This window comes from Amia ocellicauda, chromosome 22 (genome assembly GCF_036373705.1).
Source record: "Amia ocellicauda isolate fAmiCal2 chromosome 22, fAmiCal2.hap1, whole genome shotgun sequence".
In the NCBI taxonomy this organism is placed as follows: domain Eukaryota; kingdom Metazoa; phylum Chordata; class Actinopteri; order Amiiformes; family Amiidae; genus Amia; species Amia ocellicauda.
In genome coordinates this window covers 9,553,234-9,576,844 of record NC_089871.1, presented here as the reverse complement: position 1 = coordinate 9,576,844, position 23,611 = coordinate 9,553,234, and the positions used below count along the sequence as shown (strand labels likewise).

General features: G+C 45.1%; 1 protein-coding gene across 1 annotated transcript in view; it reads left to right on the top strand.

The window, feature by feature from the left end:
- smg6 (SMG6 nonsense mediated mRNA decay factor) overlaps positions 1–23,611 on the top strand; it is a 90,524-nt gene that overhangs the window by 1,111 nt on the left and 65,802 nt on the right. Inside the window, exons 2-8 of the mRNA XM_066695636.1 lie at positions 124–316; positions 409–519; positions 1,762–1,868; positions 2,471–2,549; positions 4,254–4,364; positions 4,824–5,042; positions 22,063–22,124. Coding sequence (XP_066551733.1) covers positions 124–316; positions 409–519; positions 1,762–1,868; positions 2,471–2,549; positions 4,254–4,364; positions 4,824–5,042; positions 22,063–22,124 — 882 coding nt within the window. The remainder of the gene's footprint in view (positions 1–123; positions 317–408; positions 520–1,761; positions 1,869–2,470; positions 2,550–4,253; positions 4,365–4,823; positions 5,043–22,062; positions 22,125–23,611) is intronic.

Genomic DNA, 23,611 nt, shown 5'->3' with positions numbered 1-23,611 from the left:
AAACTCGTGCAGTTCTTAGTGAGGACACTCAGCTTAATAGATGGCCAGTTAAACTGTTTTAAAGTAAGTCTGGATATACGTTCTGCTCACAATGTGTGTCTTGTGTCTGTCTGTCCCTGGCAGGGTGGAGCTGCTCATTCTGTACGAGCGCGTAATCCTCAGTGACATCGAGTTCTCTGACACTCAGAACCTGGATCAGGCTCTGTGGAAGAACGTCTTCTACCAGGTGATTGAGAAGTTCCGCCAGCTACTGAAGGACCCGACCTGCGAGGCGATGGAACGGATCAGGACCATGCTGCTGACACTGCTGGATGAGGTACTAGTGACTGGAAAGGGCGCTGTGCCTGGGGGGAGCGGTGCTGCATGGTGTGTTCTCCATCGCTCACTGGTCTGTGCTCTGTTTCCCAGGGGGCCGTGTTCTTCGACGCGCTCCTGCAGAAGCTGCAGACTGTGTTTCAGTTCAAGCTGGAGGAGTACATGGACGGGATGGCCATCCGGAGCCGCCCCCTTCGCAAGACGGTACATTCAGGCAGGCAGGCATGTGCACACGCACACAGACACGCATGCACGCACACGCATGCGCAAACAGACACATGCACACAGACACACATGCACAGACCCATACACACCCTCACGCACGGACATGCCACTCTCCTTACACACAACCTCAGATGAAACTAGGCCGTCTATAGAGCTCAGCTGAACAGCTATTGAAAATGACAGCTTCAGGGTGTGACATTTTTTTATTCTGGTTGCCCAGCTGCGTCGGGCAATTGGGTTGTCCCGTTGTCGGATCATGAGCTTAATTGCAACAGCCAGCTGCTCCTAACATGCATCCCACTCCCGAACTCCCGAGCCCCAGCGGCGCCCGGCCTCAGCTCAAACACACAGTATATACAGAGCTTTGTGTGTGCTGGGCCTGTACGAATACAAATAAATGTTTTACATGGGAGGTGTCTGTTTGGCCAGTCTGGTTCATCTGGTTGTTTAAGTTTTTATTTGAGATGGGGATCACCGCTATGACTTGCAGCTAGCTAAAGCATCAGAGCAAGGCCTAATACAGTCCTCAGTATTATTATCATCATCGTCATATTTACTTTCTTCCAATGTGCTTTATAAACGCATTACAAGACTAACCGCATCACTTGAAAAATGACTTTAAAGATTGTGGACAGTGAGGGTGTTGCGTTCTTATTGATGCAGCAATTTATTTACCCAGGGTGACCGACACTTTTCACAGAATGTTAGTTTCAAGGAACAAAATGCAGTGAGAGCAGGAACATAGAAGACACAACTTCAGTCCTAGTTAGCTTAAGGGACCAACAGCACTGTGTGGACTCTAGGCCTCCGCTTGCGTTCTGAGCAGCAGCTTTTACCTGTTGAGTTGAGCCACTGCTTCATAGAATCTTAACGATCCCTGATCTCCCAGCATGCCACCTGTTGAACACCCAGTAACTTGGCATCCTCAGCTTGACTGGGCAGCCTGTTTCACACGCCCTCGGCTCCTTTGTGCAAAGATGTGCCGTCTGTCCTCTCGAGTTCAGCTTTGATTTCCATCTTTTCACCACTTGCGCCCTGATCTCACTTTGGAGTGAAGAAGTAAAAGTTCTGAGTCGACTCGCTTGATCCCGGTGCCTTTGTTTAGCTGAAATACATCCTGTTCCCTGTTCTACAAAGTCCAGGCCTCCTGGGTGTTGACTGAGCTACAGCCCTTTGCCATATTGTTCTCCTGTAATGCTGAGACCGTGCCCTTCTGTGTAGGTGAAGTATGCTCTGATCAGCGCTCAGCGGTGCATGATCTGCCAGGGAGACATCGCCAGGTACCGAGAGCAGGCCAACGACACGACCAACTACGGCAAGGCGCGCAGGTGAGCAGTGCTTCCTCCTGGTGGGGGGACGAGGCAGATAAAGAACTGCATGACATTGTACTCATAACAACTCACTTTGCTACTTGGCCATTTTGTCATAAATGTGGTATATGTTTTAGTAATGAAAGACCATAGAAATATCTCTTTTTATAGTTAAGAAGTGGATGTTGGTGGACCATTGTTTGAAATGTTTTTTTCATGTTTTCCTGAGCTGATGTAATATCTGAGTATTGGTATAGGACTGTAAGATTAACACATTTTAAGCCAATTTAAAATGGATACAGAATCTCAGCTGACTATTACTGCTTGTATGTATGTATGCATGTATTTTTCTTTCAGATTTTAATTTTTAATGTTAGCCTTGTGTCTTTTGAACACAAGGTGACTACACAAAGCATACATCTGTACAATTGAAAAGTACCCAAAAGGTTTACTTGTAGTTTTTGCTTTAGCCGAAACAAGATGCAAGGGGAAACCGAAACGGAAACGGACAGCCTTGTCTGGAGAGTGTAATGACATGCGCCACTAACGTTCTCTCCTCACGGACAATGCATGTCAGCCCTGCTGCTTCTACTGTGCTCCTGACTGTCTCTCCTCTCCAGCTGGTACCTGAAGGCGCAGCAGATCGCACCCAAAAACGGACGCCCCTACAACCAGCTGGCCCTACTCGCAGTGTACACGGTGAGAGTGCCCACCTGGGGCGGATATTGAGAGCCCAGGGAGCTGCTTTCAAATGATGAGATGGGGTTGCACTCGCAGGCCTGTGCAGCTGCTCTGCACCGCCTTCTAGATCCAAGAAAAGTGATTGTAGACTTCTGGTACCGTCCCAAAGATGTGTAGGCAGAGGCACTTAAAAATCTGGTCTAAAAGGCTGTATTTGTTAAAAAGGTGATAATGTGATTTTAACCCAACTAAACTGTGTATGTACACTACTGGAAAGGATTATATCAAAGGAAGATTTAGGGCCCTGAAGGAAATTAATAGTCCCTTTCACACCCTCCCCAATGAAGTAATGTTATATACCAAGTTAATGTTTGTGTGTTTATATCTTCTTCAGACCACTTGTTAAACCACCATCTCAGAGGTGTCTCATCATCCTGCTTTTCTTTACTCAGTGTGTGTCCGTGTCAGACACTTATAGTCCACTTATAATGTAAAGTTGTTTGTGACTTTCTTGAAGCCCACCACGCAAACTGTTAGCCCTTGACCTTTTGTCACCCTTTTATGCATTGCCTTTCAGTGAGTTAGGAGGTGTTTTTTGTTTTGTATACATTTCTGTTGCAATTTCATACCTTGTACCTCCTGGTCAAATCAAGAAACGCTTGATGCTACATGATGACAGGAGAGATGCTTGTTGCATCAGGTACTGGTCTGTGAAATATGTTTCACTTGGAGTCCTTACCAGTCATGTTGATGCGATTAGCTTTCAGCAGCTGCGAGAAAATGCTTCACTTTTATGCAGCTCAATGTAATAGAATGACCTGCCAGCGGTGACCAGCCTAACAGCTAATGGGGTGTTTCCACTGGCTTAAGCATCTGGACACGTCCAGAGACAATCGATATGAAGGCGAACACGATTTAGTTAACGCCATTGACAAGTTAAATAAATTAATAAATAAATAAAGCAGATCTGGGTTTCCCTCTAAAATGTTAAGGACTGGTTTAATAAATGTATCCATAAACACCATACTTTAGTTAAATTAAACCTGCTATATTGTAGCTACTGTTACTGGATGATTAATCATGAAACTGTAACTTGCTCTGGTTAAGGACGTCTGCTAAGTAAATTAAAAATAATATGGCAATAAGTGTTGTTTGCAGATACAAATCTGAATAGTAAGTTAAGGGAGTCAAGTTGTGCCATTTAAAATGCATATATAATTGCACATATCAGGACACAAAAGTCCTTTCCACATCAGGCTGTATCGCTCGTTGTGTTGTTTTCTGTCTTTGTTTTTAAAACAAAACACAAACCAAACCCACAGTCGCTGCTCCTCCCACAACAGGGGATGGACTTCACAACGGTCTGGTTTAAAAAAAAGAAACGGCACGGCACGGCTTGGCCAGTGGAACCGAGGCATAAATGTGCTGCTGTGTTTGACACTTTACTGTTGTATCCACAAGGTGTAGCTGTCAGCCAAAAAAAACCTGTCTGCACAGACTTTCCACGGTCATCATCACCTAAAACTCTGTTGAGATTGAATTTGGGAGGGAGTAATGGTTTTTAGGGTTTTTTAGTTTTTCTTTGTTTGTTTATAAATCAAATACAATTGCCTTCGGCTTAGTTTTTGTCTTATTTCATTCTCGCTTCCTCACTTTCTTAGTTTAATCTCCTGTGATGTCCTGCTCTTTCATTCCCCTCGTCTCCGTCTCTCTCTCTGTCAGAAGCGGAAACTGGATGCGGTGTATTACTACATGCGCAGTCTGGCAGCCAGCAACCCCATCTTGACGGCCAAAGAGAGCCTCATGAGCCTGTTCGAGGAGACCAAGCGCAAGGTGAGGGTGGCTCTGACTCGGCGCCCCCCGGGACAGGAATAGTGTACTGCAGCTAGTCTTCGTGACAGTGTCTTTTTTTGTGTTATCCCCCCATCTCAGTACACTGGTAATGCACAACCTAGCCTAGTGAGTTCCTGTTCATCTCTCTTAGGCTTGGTGGGAGATTAATGTACTGTTGTGTCCTTTTACTCATCCTTACGCAGTTTGTTAATGTGCCTTTCTCTCTCAGGCTGTGACAAGGTGCCGCATTCAATAAGTTAGACAGTATCTCTGTGTTGTGGCCCCTTGTTTCTCTCTGTGGTTCACTGAAATGTTAATGTACTATAGCATCCAAAGAAGGAAGCAAGTCTCCTCTCCTTCACTTTCTCTCTCTCTGTTTTTCCCCCCCCTTCAGGTTGGGGACAGTGAAAGTGCAGTGTCCAGTCTCAACATCTTTATTAATCTCTCTCTCTCTCTCAGGCAGACCAGGTGGAGCGGCGGCGGCGGCAGCAGCAGCAGAGGGAGGGGGCATCAGGGGGCGGCCCAGGGCTGCGGGGCGCCGGGGGTGCCCGTGGAGAGGACGCCGCACGGGTGGAGATCTGGGTGCGGCCTGGGGGGCACACATTACCGCGCACAGGCAGCGAGTCGGGCCGGGAGTCCGAGCAGGACAGCGAACTGGGGGCTCTGAGCACCAGCGATGTGAGTAACCCCCCTCCATGCTCCTGTAGACGACCTCATACCTGCGATTCTGTAGAGAAACTCGGCACTTTATTTTTTATTTTTTAAACGCATATCGAGCCAACAAAAATCTTTCGAGAGACGCGCTTTTAACACCTTCCCAGAAAAACGATATACACATGAAAGTGGCAATCTACGCTCCCCCACATGCCTCCCGCAATGAGTAACTTAAGCCCTTCCTCTGCATCACTTAAAAAAAACATCTCCAGAGATGTGAGTAACGCATTCATCACTCCCCCCAACAACCCCTCCCTGCCTGGCCGCATGTGCGTCTCTGTCTCCCCCACCCTCTCTCCAGAACCACAAGCCTGGCCCTCACCATTCTTGCCTGAACGCACATCCCCAATTCTGCTTGTTTGTGACGGCGCCACCTCCTGGGGGTCAATCCAAGGATGGGTACCCAAATATCCCTTGCCCTTGTCCTCTTTTTCTCTTCACCACGCAACTCCTCCCTAAACCTCCAGCCTCTGGTCCCTCCCTCTCTCCTCATTCTGCCTGCGGTCGGGGAGGAATAGGGCATTAGACCTGCATGGCTTCTTCAAACCTTTGGATGCCATTTAGATTATACGTATACCCCCTAACCTACATGTGTTATCCACTATCATGTGTGCAGATGAGTAATTTTAAAAGTGTTCTGATAATGTTGCATACGCGTGAAACTCATGTTCGCTTGTGTAACTCCATGTACGTCACTTTGGGTACAGGCATCTGCGAAATCCCTCAAATCCCTGACCCCTTTGACCACTGAACCACAGCTGTGTACACCACTTCTGTCCGGCATACGTGCAAACTGTGTTTGATTGGCAGAGGGATACAGAGCATCACTGCATTATGTTCTGCCACTGGATGGGCAGCGATGATGCACACTGTGGGCCAGCGCGCTTTGTTGCCATCCGCGCCTATGAGAACTGAAAGCTTGACACATGATGCGTGCCCCAGCCAGACTCGGCACAGGCATCGGAAGCCGAGATACGATCAGCCTCGCCAACACCCCTCCACATCTGACAGCTGCTGGTGCCCACAGATAAAAGATCAGTGCAGTTTTTGCAAGAGAGCGCAAGAAACTGAGAAAAAGCACTGAAAGAGCCGGAGGCAGGTGGATGTGTACACCCTGTGCACTACTCTGAAGTGCGTAATGATCACATTTCAAGATAAAATTCAAGCAAAACGTTAAGGGAAACCAAAAAACAACCAAAAAAACACCCTGATTTTAAAGTGGCATTTTCCTCCATTTTTGTGTACAGTTCACATGAATGGTATTTTCCTATTGAGCTTCTTTTTTTCTTTCTTACCTTTGGCGTCACCCTGTATCATGAGATCTGTGCTATCCTGTGTATTTGCCTGGGCTGAGGCTGTGCACTGTGCTCTCACCATTCGAGTTTATCTAGTGCAGATAAACTGTATATAGCCTCAGCCCAGGCCACAACACAGCATAGCACAGATCTCATGTAAAGGTTAGAAAGAAAAAAGAAGCTCAATAGGAAAATACAGATCATGTCAACTGTAGTGTGGGTCTCTCCCACTGAGAGTCAGCTGGGAAGGTAGCCCCTCGAACCCCTTTGCAGAAAAGCACTTCCTGGGGCAACGGTGTAAGACAGTAAAATCAACTCGTACCCAGCATTTTCCCTATGGTGGGCACTACTGCGATAGGCACAAACGATAATTATCGGATAGTAGATAAAATATCAGCACAGGACCGACAACAGTCAGAATCTCCCTGTAAGAGCTTCCTAGTTCCTCTCTTGTCTGGCTGTCTGGGAGCTAACTGTGTAATTCTGCCCTTGCCCTGACCCTGCCTTGTCTGCTGGCTTCATCAGCTCTAGCTTGTTCATCTACCTGTCTGTCTCTCTGTTGACTTGTCCTCCTGCCTGCTGGTCTGAGAGCCGCTGTGTGTCTGGCCCTGTCAGCGCTGTCTCGGGCAGGGTTGTCTGGGCTGCAGCACACTCGGCAATACTTGTGTTCAGCCATAGTTACAGGTAGTGATATGGGCTGCAGGGTTTTCTGCCATCGCTGGTTAGAGTCATGGCTGTCAGCGTGCTCAGTAGCGCAGTCTGAGACCTCAGGGCTGCAATTAGACGGGCTGTGGTCCGGGTGCTGTGCTGCAGCGTGTCACTTCAGCGGGCAATCGAAACACAGAGACAAGGCTGCATTGTGCTGCCTTCCGCAATGTGCTGTTAATAGATCCGGCGGCGAGCCCTCCGTGAACCAGTCAGGCCTGCTGGATGGATCCAAACCAGAGTGCTGTCAGCCTCGCCAACATCCCCCCGCTGGTGAAATCACAGGGCCGGGGCTGGGCGAGGCCGCGAGCAAAGTGCAGCCTGCAGGATGGTATTGACACTCGGCTCAGCGGAGGGTGTCTGGAACAGATTATCAGGTCCCACTGTGGTGCCGGCTTTGGGTTTGGGAGTCTTTCAGTCGGCTGGTGTTGCTGAGGTGTTCCAGTCTCTAAACAAGGAGTAGAAACCCGAGAACTGCTTGTTCTCACTCATCTTCCTTTTTTCCTTTTTTTTAAATCCATTTTATATATAGATTTATATAGTGACCTCCAAGCAACTTGAAAGACTTCAGCAAACCTGCCAAGAAGAATGGGCAAACATTGCACCTAGACAGGGTGCAAAGTTGGTAGAGACTTGCCCAAAAAGACTTGTCTCTGTAATTGCTGCCAAAGGTGCTTCCACAAAATATTGAGTAATATCGGGTCTGAATACTTACGCTGTCAACGTATTTCATTTTTTGTATTTATTATTGTAATTTTTTTTTTCTTTTCGTTCTTGTTGAAATTTATTTAATCTTACCCTTAGAATTCTTCAGTTTGACTATTCAGATCTTGATAAAAATATTAACTTGTGTATACATAATTTTGTGTGTTTGTGTGTGTGTGTATATATATATCGCTCTTTAACTATCTTGTGAAAGCAAGAGCAAACGAATGAGTGAGAAAGAAAGGCAGACAGGAAGGTGAAAACTCTCATTAACACATCACACTCACTCAAGGGAGATTTGTTACCAGAAGGCTTTCACGGCTGTCAAGAGATTTTTCCCCTTGCTCATATGCAGCCTTCTGAAGAATTTTGACACCTCTGCATATTTACAGATGCTCAAAGTGTGTGTGTGGGGGGTATATTTACATCTTTCGGCATTGATTTTGAGATAGTACCACACAGCGCTCAGCACAGTGGAGCAGGCACGGGCCGAGCAGAGTGTGCGATTCTGACATCCCTGCAGTTCCATATTTAAATACAAGAGGAGGATTTTTTTTGTCAATGGAATTAATGTCAGTAAAACTGGATAGATAAGTGTCTAAATTTCGGTACTTTATTTGACCTTAAGAGTTTATAGTAATCACACATTTGTGGGAACTGTGTTCAGTCATCTGGAATCGGTACCAATTCTACAAATCCTGAATAAGTGTTCAAACAAATCCCTAAAAGATTTAATTGGTAAAGAAGTAGAGTTTAATTATAATTATAAAAGAAATTGGTCATCGTTTTAAATTAATGGAACTAATACTTTCCACTGCACCTGTGTGTATTTAAATACAGTGTGTGTGTGTGTGTATATATATATATATATATATGTGTGTGTGTGTGTATAGATCTGTGTATTTGATTTTCTGCACAAAATCTATTGCTGTCAATACTTTAAATGGAAATATCTTGGCTACTGTGGGAGTCTTCATTTCCATGGCCAGTGTATCTATGTCCATATGTACAGAGTACAAATACATATTTCAGATCAGATACTGTATTAGTTAGTGGGAGGGATGCTTGTGGTCATTGACTAATTATGTGTGTGATTCTACATGTGTGTAAATATATGTATGTGTGTGTATATATGCATGTATGTGTGTGTGTGTGCGCTGGTTGCTGCTGCATGGCTGTTGTCACGTCCCCGGCAGCGTGATGGTGGGAATGTGGTTACCTTGGTTTAACCAGCTCATAAACTGCACCCTGGCACTATCGGTTTCCTCTCCAAACAGCACACAAAACCAGCCGTGCATCTTGAAGTGAGTGCCGTGGGTTATAAATAAACCGCCATGGTGGTGAGCTGACCTTGGGGTCAGGTTCCGAAAGCTCTGGCTTGTGGTGCTGCTCAGAGTTTCAGTTCACCCAAAATCCCCTCCCCCACGCAAAGACAAACGGGCAGCTGCCAGCTCTCAGATCTGCACAATGCACAGTTACATTGAGGGGCCTTTTATCACACCCCAGCCACCTCCAAGGGGGCATTATAGATTTCAGTCACTTGCTTGCGTGCCATAGAACACTTCTGGGAATAGCAAGTTACAGCACAGTGCTGTGGGTGTTTTTTTTGCTTATTACACATTTATTACCACACGCGTTTGAAGTCTGCAAAAGCAAAGACCATTTTGCTTATCATTGTGTTATTATGACAGTGTACATTTCAAGACCGTGGGGAATCTTTATCTGTCCATCTAGCCTTTTGAACAAATACAGGCCAGATAATTGGAACGGCACTGATGTGCACAAACAGATAGCCACCGTATCTCCATATTCACAGACAGGTGGAGAGATCTCGGTGCGAGCTCTTTCTGTGTGACCACAGAGCTGGGGCAGTATTGGGATCATGAATGTCTCCACACACCTCAGAAACAGCGGTGGCAGTGGGCGTCTTTCACATGGGAAATATACAGACTGGCCTTCCATTGTATTTTACTGGTCCCCTTTACTTGATTAATTATCTCTGTAACACGTGTGGGCAGCTGTCTTCAACATGTTGAAATGTGCTTGGGAATTTAAATGTTCCCCTCTCTCATACACTCTACATGGAATTCTGATTTTGCCTGTGTTAGCACCTTCCCTTCTCCTTTCTGCACCAAACCAGGATAGTATTTCAATTGAGCACATTCAGCATTTATACGGGTCACATCAGAGGGTCTCTAGATGTGGTAACTGCTATGCTAGTCTGTGGGACCTGGTGTAAAGCACAAGCAAAATGAAAGCCGGTCAAAAGTAATGATACAGTCCCCCCAACCCCCCCCCCCCTCCCCCAGTCTTTCCAGACTCATGTGATTTGGGCTTGTTGTGGCTCCGCAGAGTTGAACTGCGTTCCAAGGCAGAAAGAGATGTTTGTTGCCATGCCCTCAAACCCTTGGAATCACTCACTGCACTACATCACACATGCCAGAGCTACGATGATGTTTTCTTTAAATAAAAAAGACATGCGTATATTATGAAAGCCCCTCTGTTTACCCTAATGATTAGCTTTATTTTCAATTAACCGCCTCTTTGTGTGCCTTTCTGGGTTTTTCTGTTGAGCGTCGCTGGAATTCTTTTCTGCTCAGAATTAGGGGACTGCATGGTAGCCAGTTAGGACAGCTTACTTGCATTTCTCTTAAGATACAAAACAAAATTAGATGATATCAAGAGACAAGACAGCATTCAATTGTGATGTTATTAAGTTTTCTTTCTTCTTCTGTGGGTGTGTGCGATCGTATGATACTTTGATTCCACAGGTTTGTCTTTTGTTGACTTGCACGCCTTTTTTTGTTTTTGTGGTCTCTTTTTTTGTTATTTGAATACAAAATAACCCCAACTGTAGAAACCTACCACAGCCATAGTATGCTTGGTGTTAGGCCTCCTGACAGCAATTTGGTAGGCCTGTAAAACATCCTGTCTCCTCCCTAGCCAGCCTCTCCTTCAAACACCCCTCTGTCTCTCTAACGGTTTTCAGACCGATCAGAGCACCCACTTGCAAATATGGACAGTTTTATCCCTTCTCTCTGGCTAGTGTTCCCTCTCCCGTCATAAAGCTGGGTGCACCTGTCCTTCTGCAGGGCACTGGCAGCGCAAGGGCTGTGTTTCCCATTTGCATGGAAAATGTTAATTTGCATGAAAGAGCACTCAACCAGTTATGGTGGCGGCCCCCACCTGGCACAGCTGCCTCTCTCTGGGGTAAAATATCCACTGCAATCTTGTGTGCAGGGACTGAGTAGCTTGGAGCGGGCCTTGGAAATCAGTGACTTAGCCCAGCGCATGGATGGCATACAAGGCCTGGAATTATGAGGCCGTGTTAAATTTGCTTCATCCCTTAAATGTCAATAAACATCAGCCCAGGGGTAGGTGGGATAGAATGTATGTTTTGCTATGTATTACCTGGAATTCAAGAAATGGAATCCAGTTCTATAAAATGCTGTTAATCAAGCATGATGCAAGAGCACACACCGGCTTCACAAGAGCAGAGTCTGTATCAATACTGGATAATACCAGTCAGGCTGAGAATTGTGAATGCCCATATTGAGCTGCCAAGCTGTGACAGGCAGCCTAATACACTGTGGTCTGGAGAAGTATCACTTGTCCAGGGCAACTGCAAACTCCCCATTATGTCTCCTTGCATCCTTTCCCTTCAGCAACCACTTCTATTATTGTGCACAAGCTATCATGATCAGGTATATCGAAGTGCTGTGTCATGATGTAATACAATGGAAAGCAAATGGAAAGGATACAAGTAAACAGAGGATGGCTGCCTTTTGAAAGGCCGTGCAAGTAGAAATAAGTCAAAGCAGAACTAAGTAGAAGAGAGAACTAAATGAAAACAGTCTGGTATGAAGGAGGTTCCTCCAAAAGTCCCTGAGGATCTCTAATAAGCTTAGGCAATGAATTCCATAGCCGCTTGTGTGTGTAAACAGCACGCCCTGTCACCCCTAGCGTACAGTGTGGAATCCGGAACTGGCTTCAGCAGAACGTGCCATAAATTACAATTGGGGGCTATGGGGTGTTAACAAATTGAGGGCGTGAGGGGTGGCCATGGTGTCAGGAGCCAGCAACATTGTTTCAGAAAGTCAGCTCCACATTTCTCCGATGGCTGTGAAAGGAGCATTGCAGATGGGGAGCGATCAATACATAGCTGAGTGCCGTACCCCAGCGAGTAGCCCAGCCAAGTCCCCGAACCCAAAAACAAAACCCCTCTTCAGATATTGGAGACATCAACAAGATGGTTTTGAAAATGCAGCCTGGTGGTCAACGGCTCAGTTACCACAGCCCTGTGCCTCCTCCCCTTGCAGGGAAGTGTCTCAGCTCTATTTTAAGAAGGTACGATGTTGGTTTCGGGGAGTACATTTATTTAGTTTTGTTTCACTTGAAAGAATGCGTTGCTGTCCATAGTTTAAGGAGCAAGCAGTCCCGACTGAAAAGAGAAATCATGCTTAATTTACTGGTGATTGAATGCATCTGCTTCCTGTACAGTACAGAAATTATGTACACATATTACCCTCAATATATTTCATGCCTGAAATGAGGGAATTGCCTGGTCTGCCCCCTACTCTTGTGATTATTTGAGATTGTGAAACGCTGACACAGCTTGAAGTGAAATTGTGCTGGGGGCTCTGAAATGGCAAAATGGTACTCGTTCACCATTCCAACTGCCGAAACTGATGCACTGATAATTCTGCTTTTGGGTCACCATTTCCTTACTACTTTATGAATTCTTATAATTAGTTGAGGTTTTCCAATTTTAGTTTTGGTTCTGCCTCCCAATTTTTCCTTGTATTAAAAGCACACATCTAGACATCATATTGTTTTTGGCATAATCTTGGGCTGCATCCTTTTACACCAGTGGCCGCTGTCTTGCGCTTGAGCAAATAAACACATTTTTTGTTTGTTTTTTGGGCCAATGCTGTTCCAGCCCAGGAGGTAGGTGGGGCAGCGGGACATGAAGCCCGGGATCTTGTTGCCCTGTTTGCGAGGCAGGATGCTGTGCACTTGCAATTTCGTCAGAGCACTCTCCTTTACGCCTGGGACGTCACGCAATGTAGAGATCTGATGCATTTCTCCTTTGTTGGAGCTCAAAGGGAAGGTTACAGTCTTCCTGCCAGACGGAGTGGTTTGTCGAGCAATTGGGCAATGCAGCCGAGACATTTCCTAAGCATTACAGTACATTCTGGTACTTAGATAATAAAAATCAGTTATGGCATATAGAACTCGTATAGCTGATTACTTAGTGTCTTATTTTATATATGTAATAACGTACCAACTAATACGTTATTAGTAGGGTACGTTGGCTCCTTTCCAATGTTTTTTTTTTTTTTTTTTTTAAGCCCAAGTTCAGCGCTGCAGAAAATGATTGTGGTTTTTCCGGGACTGAATTAATTGAATCCTGTAATTAGAAGAGCACCTGCAAGAGTTTGTCCTGATTGGTCAGTGAAGGGAGAAGCAATACACTAGGCTGGTTCACCTGGCGAGAAGGTTTGCAGAACAGAGTCAATAAAAATTCCTCCGCTCTCTCGCAACGTCGCACGCGGTTTGCGGTTTTCTTCCCACAGTAAGATAATTGGTACAAACTCACACAGCCGTTTTTCAGTTTCAGACCTCAGTCATCTCAGGCAGTTGACCTTCTGTACGTTCAATACCCCTCCCAAAAAACACCCTGCATGGAGTGAAATAATTATTATGTGCAGCAAGACACGGTTGCTTTGTGTGTTTTGAGGCAAATGACACAGACCTCTTTGTTTTGAGAGAATGCAGTGTCTGGTCAGGTAACAATTTCCCCTTGTGTTTAGATAAAACTCTCCCTCCCTATTCCCACACAGAAAATGATTTGAGCACATTTGGCCGACTGATACTATTTCATTCAGAAGTAAAACCTTTCTTAAAGTAAATCAAGACTAACAGATGAGGTGTAGGGGGTCGTCTTCTGCAAAAAAAGTTACCCTTCAAAGGCCAGTGTTTTTGGCTGCTGTCATTTCTGTCACAACCCATTTTATGAATTTGAACTCCCAACGACTCAGCAAGGCTTGACTTCTGTCACTGGTTAAGAGGTCTCGTGTAGTAATGCTTTGAAGTGCTATATCTGTGAAGCTTTTTTAAGTACAGTGAGTTTTGAGTCGTAAGAAAATATAAATCGAACAGTGTACAGACACCCGCGGCTTTGACACTTGCTGAGAAAGGCCCGTTATAGAAAACCAAACTCTTCCTTTCCTCTGACCTCAATCCCAACCTTGCAAAAGCAGGCTCAGTCATGAAGAAGAGCAATGAATTGTAGTGACAATAACGTTGTAGGCTGTGTCATTCATTAAGCAGGATTTCCTCTTGAAGTGAGCAATAATCTGTAATGGTTTGTATTGGAAATAAGAAGCAAATGCAGTTTTTTATTCATGTAAATTTAAGACCGGTGGTGGTGTTGGGGGGGGAGTTCTTTGAGCAGTTGATGTAAGTAATGTCATTGTTCGAGGTCCCAGTGCATGAAACAACCCTTGCATCCATGGCTGAGAGTCTGTAAGTTTTTCCAGTCAATTAAATACAGATTGGGCTTTTTCAGCATGTGTAATTAATTAGAAACTGATGTTCATGGAGATAAACAGCTAAGAGATTCTAGCTGCTGACACAACATGGAACATAATTTATTTGTTTTTGTTTTAATTACCCTAACAAATTTATCCCCCGTAGTATAAGTGTCTCAACAGGACTTCTTTCTCGAGTGTTGAGCAGGCACTCAGAAGGGTGATTTGAAGCGTTGTAATTATTGTTACTCTTGTTGCAATTCAGATGCACGCTTACACACACGCGCACAGTACACACATAACATACACTTGCATAAGCACATAGCCAGACAATTGCATTAGCACACACAGCATACATACACAGACACTTGCAATAGTACACACACACAGACATTTGCATTAACACACTCATAAACACACATACAGAGAATTGCAATAGCGCGCGCGCGCACACACACACACACACAGAGAGTCACCTGCATTAGCACACACATGCACACACACACGCACGCCTGAGGCTCCTGAGACGGAGTGGTTCCTGTTGCTGGCTGCCCAGGCCCCCGTCTGCTGTCTGGGAGAGTGTGATGTGAAACCTGCAGGACAGAGGAACTGGGGCAGCACTGGCCGGACGTCACGTTGCCTTTCGCTCGGGGGAAACTGTGCAGTGGCTTTGAGGTCCTCTCCTGCAAAAACAAATACATTGGCAAATAAAAACACAACGAAAGCAAACACAAGATATAAAAAAAAAAAACGAGAAAAAAAAAGGCAATTGACGTCTGTCCCCAGAAACCCCCATTCTAATTTTTTATCCTGCACTGTCTGTTGGGCGCGCACTGTTTATGTTCCCATTAGTTTATTTGTTTGGTGGGGCGTAGGGCTCGATTCAAACGAGGCCTTTTGCTCAAATGTTTAATTGAAAGCAGAGAGCTCATCCACGGTTACCACAGCTCGTGCACATTCAGCCCTGCTGGGTCCCGGTGTCAGGAAGGCATTCAGAACAAAAGCCAGAAGAGCGCAGAGGATTGTGGGTTTTGGGCACCGGCGCACAGGTATCTGCCATATCTCAGCATCCGCCTGGTTGACCTAATTTTGCCTAAGATGTGGTTATGTACACACGGTGTTGATTGCACATTTCCACTCCCCTGAAGACTTTAAAGTCAAGTAAACCGCTCTTCTCCGGCCCTAGAATTTTTCAGAGGCAGCTAGTTTGCGTCTTTGGATAAGTGACAGACTGGAACTTCCACACCCGCCCCATTTTGTTTTTTTCCTCCCCGTTTTAAGGCTATTGTGCTTGTGGTGTCTGCTGAAGTACAGCAAGCCAGGACTCTTAATCGACCCCTCCAAAACAAAGCCTGCTCCTTGCAGTGTGTAGTACTTCTTCCTAGTCTTTATTTTCTTTTTTTTATGATTTTGTTTATACATGTTTTTTCATGGCGGATCTAGTCTCTCAGGCAGGGCTTGCAGGCTTGGGGAAACACAATATGATGAATCATGTGACTGTTGAATTCCTCAAAGAAAAACACAATAAGGGAAGAAATTAAACAAAAACAAAAAACTGAGGAAACCCCATTCTCTGGCATCTGTTTGTTAAGATTAATAACAGAACTTTTCTTTCATGATGTTTGTTCTCACAGAGGGTTTGAGTGAACCTGTGGGAAGTATGTTATGAGTACACCTGCCCCCTCAACCCCCTCCACTTTGAGTATGGGTGCAATCTCTGCGCACATTAACGCTCTCTGCTAATAAGGAGTTTCTTGCCTTTTACGTTCAGCTGGCCGTCAGAAATTCCTCTGGTGGGGAAAGTATTCTTGAATTCAGCTGACTGCACACTGGATGATACAGGAAACCACATTTTACATCTTCAGTGTGTCCAGGCCCCTCCAATTACGCCCTACCTGTTGGCCGTAGATCATAAAAAAAAAAAGTTGAAGCTGATTTGGAAAGAAAGCGTTATGCCACTGCACTAGAAACTGCACACGTCACATGGTGAACGGGAGTGCAGAGGTGGACACCAGTGAAAGGCAAGGCAGAGGGAAGCAGAGTTAATTCGGTGGAAGTGTGAAAGAGCAGTGAATTCCCCACGGCAGAGCCCAGCCAGTATAACCCATATTTCAACCACTGTTTCGTATTTCACCGCCTGACTTCCGCACAGGTGTGTTTACACGCACGCACCATAGCACCCCCTGCTCCTGGTGCTCGCCCGACCCCTGCTGACCTCCTGAGCCGCTGGGGTTAAGATCCCAGGGCTGTTTCTCGGTAATTAAATAAAACGTGGAAAACATTAATTAATTCCTTTCTCTTATCAGCGGGTTCCAATCTGACGCTGCTTCACAAGCCAGCTGCAGCTGCGAGGCAGGGTGGGGAGCAAATTAATTCTCCCCAAACTCTTTTATCTGGCACTAATATCTGGCAGACTTGGCTGTCAGGAGGTCTGGGAGTGTGTGGTGCAGGGGTCTCGGCCCCTTGCTCCCTGCCTGGCTCCGAATGGCCCGTGCTCCTTCTGCTGCTGGCCTTGTATTTGCTTCTGCTCTGTGTCAGGTAAGGCCCACAACTACGCATGGCCTTAGCCCCAGTACTGCCACCTGAAAGACTGTACAATGTGGCTTACCAGTACCATGGTCCCTAGTTCAGAGACTCGCAGTTTGTATTTATTAACCCCTCACCTCCCAGCCCCAGGTCAACAAATTAGGAATTGCTGTTCAAACAACCACTGCATAAGAAACAAGGGCTTAGACATCATCGGCTTAACAAAGCCCTCCAGCCCACAGTTTCTGTCCTAGCTACTTAAGGTAATCAGCAACACCCCTCACTCATTAAGAGTCAAGAAAATCCCAGAGATTGGCCTCTGTATGGACTTCCTCATGGTTAGCCCTGGAGATGGGCTACAGCTGGCTGTAAAAGTGGTATTGTTGTGCACAAATAAGTAAAGAAAATAATAAATAAATTAAGCCCCTTTTTTGGTTATTTGGGAGCTGTGACTGGCAGCCCTGAAGGCCGGTCTTCTGCAGCACTATGAGGGGGAGAGCAGCGGGTTTTCCACTGCGGCTCACCGCGGTATTGCCGGCTCAGGTCAGGCGCTGCTCAGCTGTTTGTCTGTGCCGTTCCCACAGCCCCCTCGCACTGCAGGACATGGTCTGCGACACGCTCTCAAACTCTCCCACAAACCGTGACGCCGCTTCTCGTACCTTGTCAGCACCACATGAACAAAAAAAAAATCAAAAATTAAAGAAAAAAAATATATATATATATTTGTACTGAAAAGATTTCCCAAGTTCAACTTCAGTGAAATAACCTGCTGATGTCAGTAAGTTCAGATACAGTCACATTATAGGGTGCATTCACTTTCACTTTTAGATGTGCACACACATACATTATATATCTAATATATCCCACTATATTCATATATACACGTGAATGTGTGTAGCTCATCCTTGTGTGTCATGCAGGGCCTGATGCAAATGCTCATGTTTTCCTCTGTTGTGAGCGTTGCCCAGAGCCGGGTCCACGCTACTTCCAGGGTACCTAAAATACATCGCACTGTGCTAGAATAATTAGGATAGCAAATAAAACAGACTAGCAGGACTGGTTTTAGAAAGGCAGCAGCTCTGTGTTCTCTGTTCACAGGAGGGCCTGTAGGTAAGAGAGGGCCAGCTAATTTCCTCTCCCTCTCTTTCCAATACACGCTGACTTGTGAGCCACAGACCACAGGGGTGGCTGGCCTGAGTGAGTGGCTCTGTGCGATCAGCCATATTAAGATAGCTTATTAAGCTATTTACATCCCCTGCTCTCCTGAGAGCTGAAATACAAGCACCGTGCGTGTGTATTTCTGTACACACATGCATATTTCTCTTTTGCAAGCCATCTTCCAGAGGAAACAGTTGACCGCCTTACTCTGTACCCCCGTGTGCACGTACGCAGCCCACAGTGCCTGAGAGACAGTTTGATAATAGACTGAACAGAAAGGAGATGAAAGTGTCTGGCTTTGCTTGTGCATTTATTTATATGCTTGTATTACTTGTAGTTGTTGCTTGAAAGCAATTCCATTGACACACTGGTATTTGGTGATAGAGAAGCAGATGAGTTTGTATTTTTGTAGCTGACGGCAGCTCCTTATTACCACAGATTGAACTGTTGCATTAGCAGTTGTTTCATGTTATTTACTTGGTACAGATTGAAAATGATCAAAAACAGATTTGTGGATTTAATTAAATTCTCAAAATTTTCCCCATTTTAAAGGGAGACAAATTGATTCGGTTTTGAGAAGTGTAATTTAGAAAAAAGGCCTTTAAAAAAATAACGTGGAGAAAGATAATGAACACAGAAGTTAAATCGATTTTTACCTTCAGTAGAAAGGAAGAGATGGAAACCCTACTGTTCATAATAAAAGCTTACATTCCATTTATCTCTGGTATTTACATTCATCTGTGCTGCGATTCCCATGCTTGAACGTGAACAGACTTACGAGGTGAGCTACGCTAGGGATCGAAAAACAAGCCACCTGGCCCGACTTGCACAGCACGAGTTCCAGATAAGTGGGTTAGTCATTTCAACTGTTCGAGTTGAAGAGCACACGGTGGATTCCGGCAAGAAGGTGCTGCTTTGCAAGATTTTGTTCTGTTAGATGGAAAGAAAGCCATCAAAATAAAACAAGCAGCAGAGTGCAGGCGTGTGCTGAAGTGTGCCTGGGACTGCCCCTCACGCTGCCGGCCTGTGCTGCGCTGCAAAGCCCAATGGAAACAGTGTTTCACTGCCTTCCCAGATCAACAATCAGGGTCTCGACAGAGCCATCAGAAACCTTATAGGAGCAACGATTATGTATTGATATACACTGATATGCTCCCAGAGGGTCTCTACAATGAGCCGAGTCCCTGCGAGTCTGGCAGGGGGGACCTGTAGAATTCTGGTCAAATGTTATTTAGCGGTGTTGACTTTTAGATTAATTGTTTCCAATGTTACTGTTTAATTGGTACTTTTTCTTGCAATTTGAAAATACAGGTTAATTTAAACCGATAATTGTATTATGTGCAAACAACCTCTGCCTTGACACTATAGATATTACTAATTTCAATACACCATCCTGCCATTTAGCACACATTTAGAGTTACGTTGAGGAGGTGGCTCTATTTAGGGTTTATTTTACAAAAAAACGTTATATATTTTCCCCAACACAGCAAAGTTATTCAAAAATAGTTGTAGACTGGTTAACTCATACAGTGATTTAAAGAAAAAAACATATTGTATTTGCTTTGTTTTACTCGGACACTGGATTTTTTAAATGTAGTTTTGGGCAGACAGAAAAACCACAGATTAAATAACTGAATCCTTAACATTACAAAAATAACTACAGTAGTACTATACAGGCAACGTAGCAGCTTGCATCGTAAATAAATACACAGAACCATCTAATCTTTTAACTTTTCCCCTGGTGTGACAAGCCTTTAATATTTTCCTACTCCACTTATTTATTAGGAGTTTTTTCCCAATCTTTTTCTCAAGTGAAAGGGTTTTCATTGCGTGATTGCTGCACCATGAATACAGGTTTCATAGGTCCCTGCAGTCAGTCGCTCGGCCTGCGCTACGCAGAAGCAGACACTCGAGCAACATTCATTTTTGGAAAGTGCCCGTCAAATTGCCAATCCAGCAGGACAGGAGAGGAATCGAGTTAGTGTTTTATAGCTGCACTGAGCGATTTGGGAACGTGGGATGGAGGTAACATGACGGGAGCCCAGGCTGCTGGAGAAAAGTATTGAAAAGTGGCTCTGTTAGTCTTTATTGTTGCAGGTCAATATCAAAACAGGATGCGGCTCCCCTTGCTGATCTGATTTCTTAGTATCTCTTTGATCCAAATCCCCAACGTGTCTTTTCTCAAAGGATCACAGTTCTTGTATGGCACTTTAGGTTACTATAGGTTTTTTTTTTATCTCTCCCTCCTCTCACGCACCTGTAACACTGGGAAAGGAGAAGTGGCTCAAATATTGACTCGCAGAACAGGGCAGGAGAAAACCCTGACACTCTGAACAATAAACGCAAATGAGTAAATAAAGAAGCAAATTCTGATTTATTTCTTAAGGAGCTGGAGAGCAGATCCAATATTTCTAAACTCGTGCACACGATCCACAATACCGAAGGCACATGTAGGTAGCCCACAGTTAGGCGAATGTCGATCTAAGCAATGTTTTTCTGTTTTGTTCTGCTTTTTACATTAGTAACCATTTTCTGCAATTGCCCTGCAATATAGAGAAATGAAATTGGCCAATGATTGTGGGTACTGAAGTATGTGGTCAGAGAGAGGAAAAAGTCAAGGTTAAAATGAGTACTATATTTTCAGAGGGAAAGAAGACAAAACAGCAATCTGATGATCTTTGACAACACTTGTGTCTTGTGAAAGGAGGAACTCTTAATTTAACTTTCAGAGTTGCTCATAAGAAATTCAGTGATAAAATCTGTTGGCTCTGACTTATCAAAGCAGTAGATTAGGTTGTGCTTAACATTTTATACGTTAGTGTTGGAAGCACTGATGATATCACAGTATGCAAACAGTGTTGTTTTTTTTCCTCAATTGATTATGCTGATGTATCATTCTGTCATCCACGGATAAGGAGGCAGATTTTCGTAGTTTTTTTTTTTTTCTTCCCACTGTTGCGGCTGCGTTTGCCCCCTGTCCAGAGTTCAGCAGATAGATGAGCGTGGCAGTGGCCTTGGCGTCTGCAGGAGGGGCGTGTCAAAACGGTTGCCCGCGGCCCGGGCCGCCATCCCTGCCAGAACAGCACAGCGTCCTCGTGTTGTGTCACCGCCCGAGGGGCTAACTGCGAGAAATTAAAAAAAAAAACAAGCGCTTTCTGTAACTTGCCCAGCTTTCCACATTTACATAAGTTCACAGACACTCGGCACACAAAAGCCTCCTCTGTGGCTGATTTATAAACCTTTTATTTCTCCTTTCCCTCGCCCGAAGTCTGGGGGTCTTCATCAGGTTGGCAACAGTTTAGACTTTTGCCTTCACAGCTGCTTTCTCTTTTTTTCTGATTTATTATTATTTATTTTTTTGGTGTTTGTTTTAATTACATTTTTTTCCTCTTCACCATTTTTTTTTAAATCACATTCTCTACTGGTTTTTTTCTAATTTCTCAACCTCTTGCTTGTTTTTGCCTGTATTTGGTCAAGAGGAGCATCTCTTGTCTTTTCATTGTGCTAAAATGATAATTAAATCGGATTAGCGTCTATTACGATTTCTACATGTGCAGAGCTCAGAAGACTGGCCCCCTGGGAAAATAACCTTAGTAGTCAATATTGCATTGATTGTGATATCCTCCTGACTTCTAGTGACTCATTGATGACAGTAAAGCAGTTAAGTCTGGCTGATGTAGCTTTTTTCTCCCACCAGTAGAGGGCAGAGTGTCCCTTTCCCAGAAAGAAATTCCATCTGTCTCCCTGCAAACTGCAGTTCTCCCGCATGCATATCCGCTCACTGATTCTTTGACTGACTGACTGACACACTTACCCACCCACCCACTGACTGTCTGACACTGTGAATCCCTGACTGACACATCGACAGCCTGCAACCAACACTGAAGTTGACTGACTAATGGCCGACTGGCAACTCTGGGCTGTGGGCGCATTTACTAATTGAACGAAGAGCTGATTTACTAGGCCCTCCGGACTTGTGATCCACTTCTGATTTACTGTTGGGTTTGTACATTGTTAACCTCTCTATCTAATGCTGTCTGTTCTCTCTCTCCCTCTCTGCAGCTCAATAAGAGGTTTATCCTGAGCTTCCTGCACGCTCATGGCAAGCTCTTCACTAAAGTGGGGTAAGTGTCAATTTGCAAAGCCTTGCCTTGTTAAAATGACCAACCCTGAGGCCAAGCATCCAATCCCACAAGAGCGCCGTGAGCCAGTACTGCAGGAGGCTGGCATATATACAGCCAGTGGGGTGCAAAATGGTCATTGAAGACATTGATTAAGTAACGGCGACTATATTTCCAGTTGTTGCCATACCTGCTGTAGCCGTGTCTGGTCAGGAACTGACGTTTGGGCCCTGTATTCGACAGAGCACTGCTGAAGATCTGCACTGGGAAATGTCCAGCTGTGACTGGGATATCCCACTTGGGGGCTGAGCTCTGGGGTACTGTGTGCACGCAGTGTTAGCAATGTCCTCTACCCGACGCCTTCCCCTGCTGTTTGTGACGTGGGCACACCATGTATGGGCCATATTGTGTGATGTTTGTCTCTCCTGCGCTTTACCAGGGGTCACTGCCGTGAGCCGAGCCGATTTTAACTTTTGACACTTCATAACTGTGGAGTAGAACTGCAGTGAAATTGATGTCTTATGTAATCCATGAGGTCACACAGTAGCACAGGTGCACTTGATCTCCAGTTTTATTTCCCCACTAACCTCTGTTTGACCTCTAGAGTTTGGGTTAGAATGCTCTACTACCTTCACTTTAGCGTGTGTATATACTCCTATATATGGCCAAAAACCAGCGTGTGGGTTTGTCAAAAAATGTAAATCAGTCAGTTCAAACCATAAAAGATAACCAGTGCTTGTATTGAAAGCAGGAATTATACGCTAATCGAATCTCATGAATAAGAGTGTTGTTGAAAGATCGAAAGCTTTTTATCAGTGTGTTCTGCCATGTTATGAAAAACATGATCCCGACAAATGTTCTTCAGTGATTGCTGGCCTTTTTATTTTTTAATATTGTATGTGTTCACAAAATCATAGGCAAATCATTGATGCTTGTTTAAAGTCCGACCAGGTCCTGAAAGAGACCAGTTTGTTCAGTTAGAACAGTGGGGCCTGATGAGTTAAGTATTAGCATTCAAACAGTTTTGTGTATTTTTCAAAATAAGTCACGATAAGCCACAACCTGTCTAGTAATGCTGAAAGTAAGGTTTTGAAAGGCCACAGGAGGAATAGCGCACTAATACAGAAAGAGAAAGGTTGAAGGCAGGTTGGGGTGGGCCGGGGGGTGGCTGGTGGCACCGGAGCCGGGTGCAGGTAAGGATTGCCCCAGCTGGGAGCCCACGCTGCCGGACTGTGGCCCTGTAGGCACGTGCCGCTGCTCAGCCTGTTTTTGACTTCTCTGCACCTCAGCCGCCAGATTGGAAATGGCGCCACATGACCAGCCAGAAAAGCAGAACCTTCTGGGGAACTACGGCCAGCTCCCTCACTCGTGAATCTTCTGCTTCCCCTTTCTTACTCTGACTGACACAGACAGACACGGGGGCTCAGCTGCCCCGAAACGCACAGAGAGACTGAAGTTCCCTCGACATGACATTCGCTTCCCACCACTCT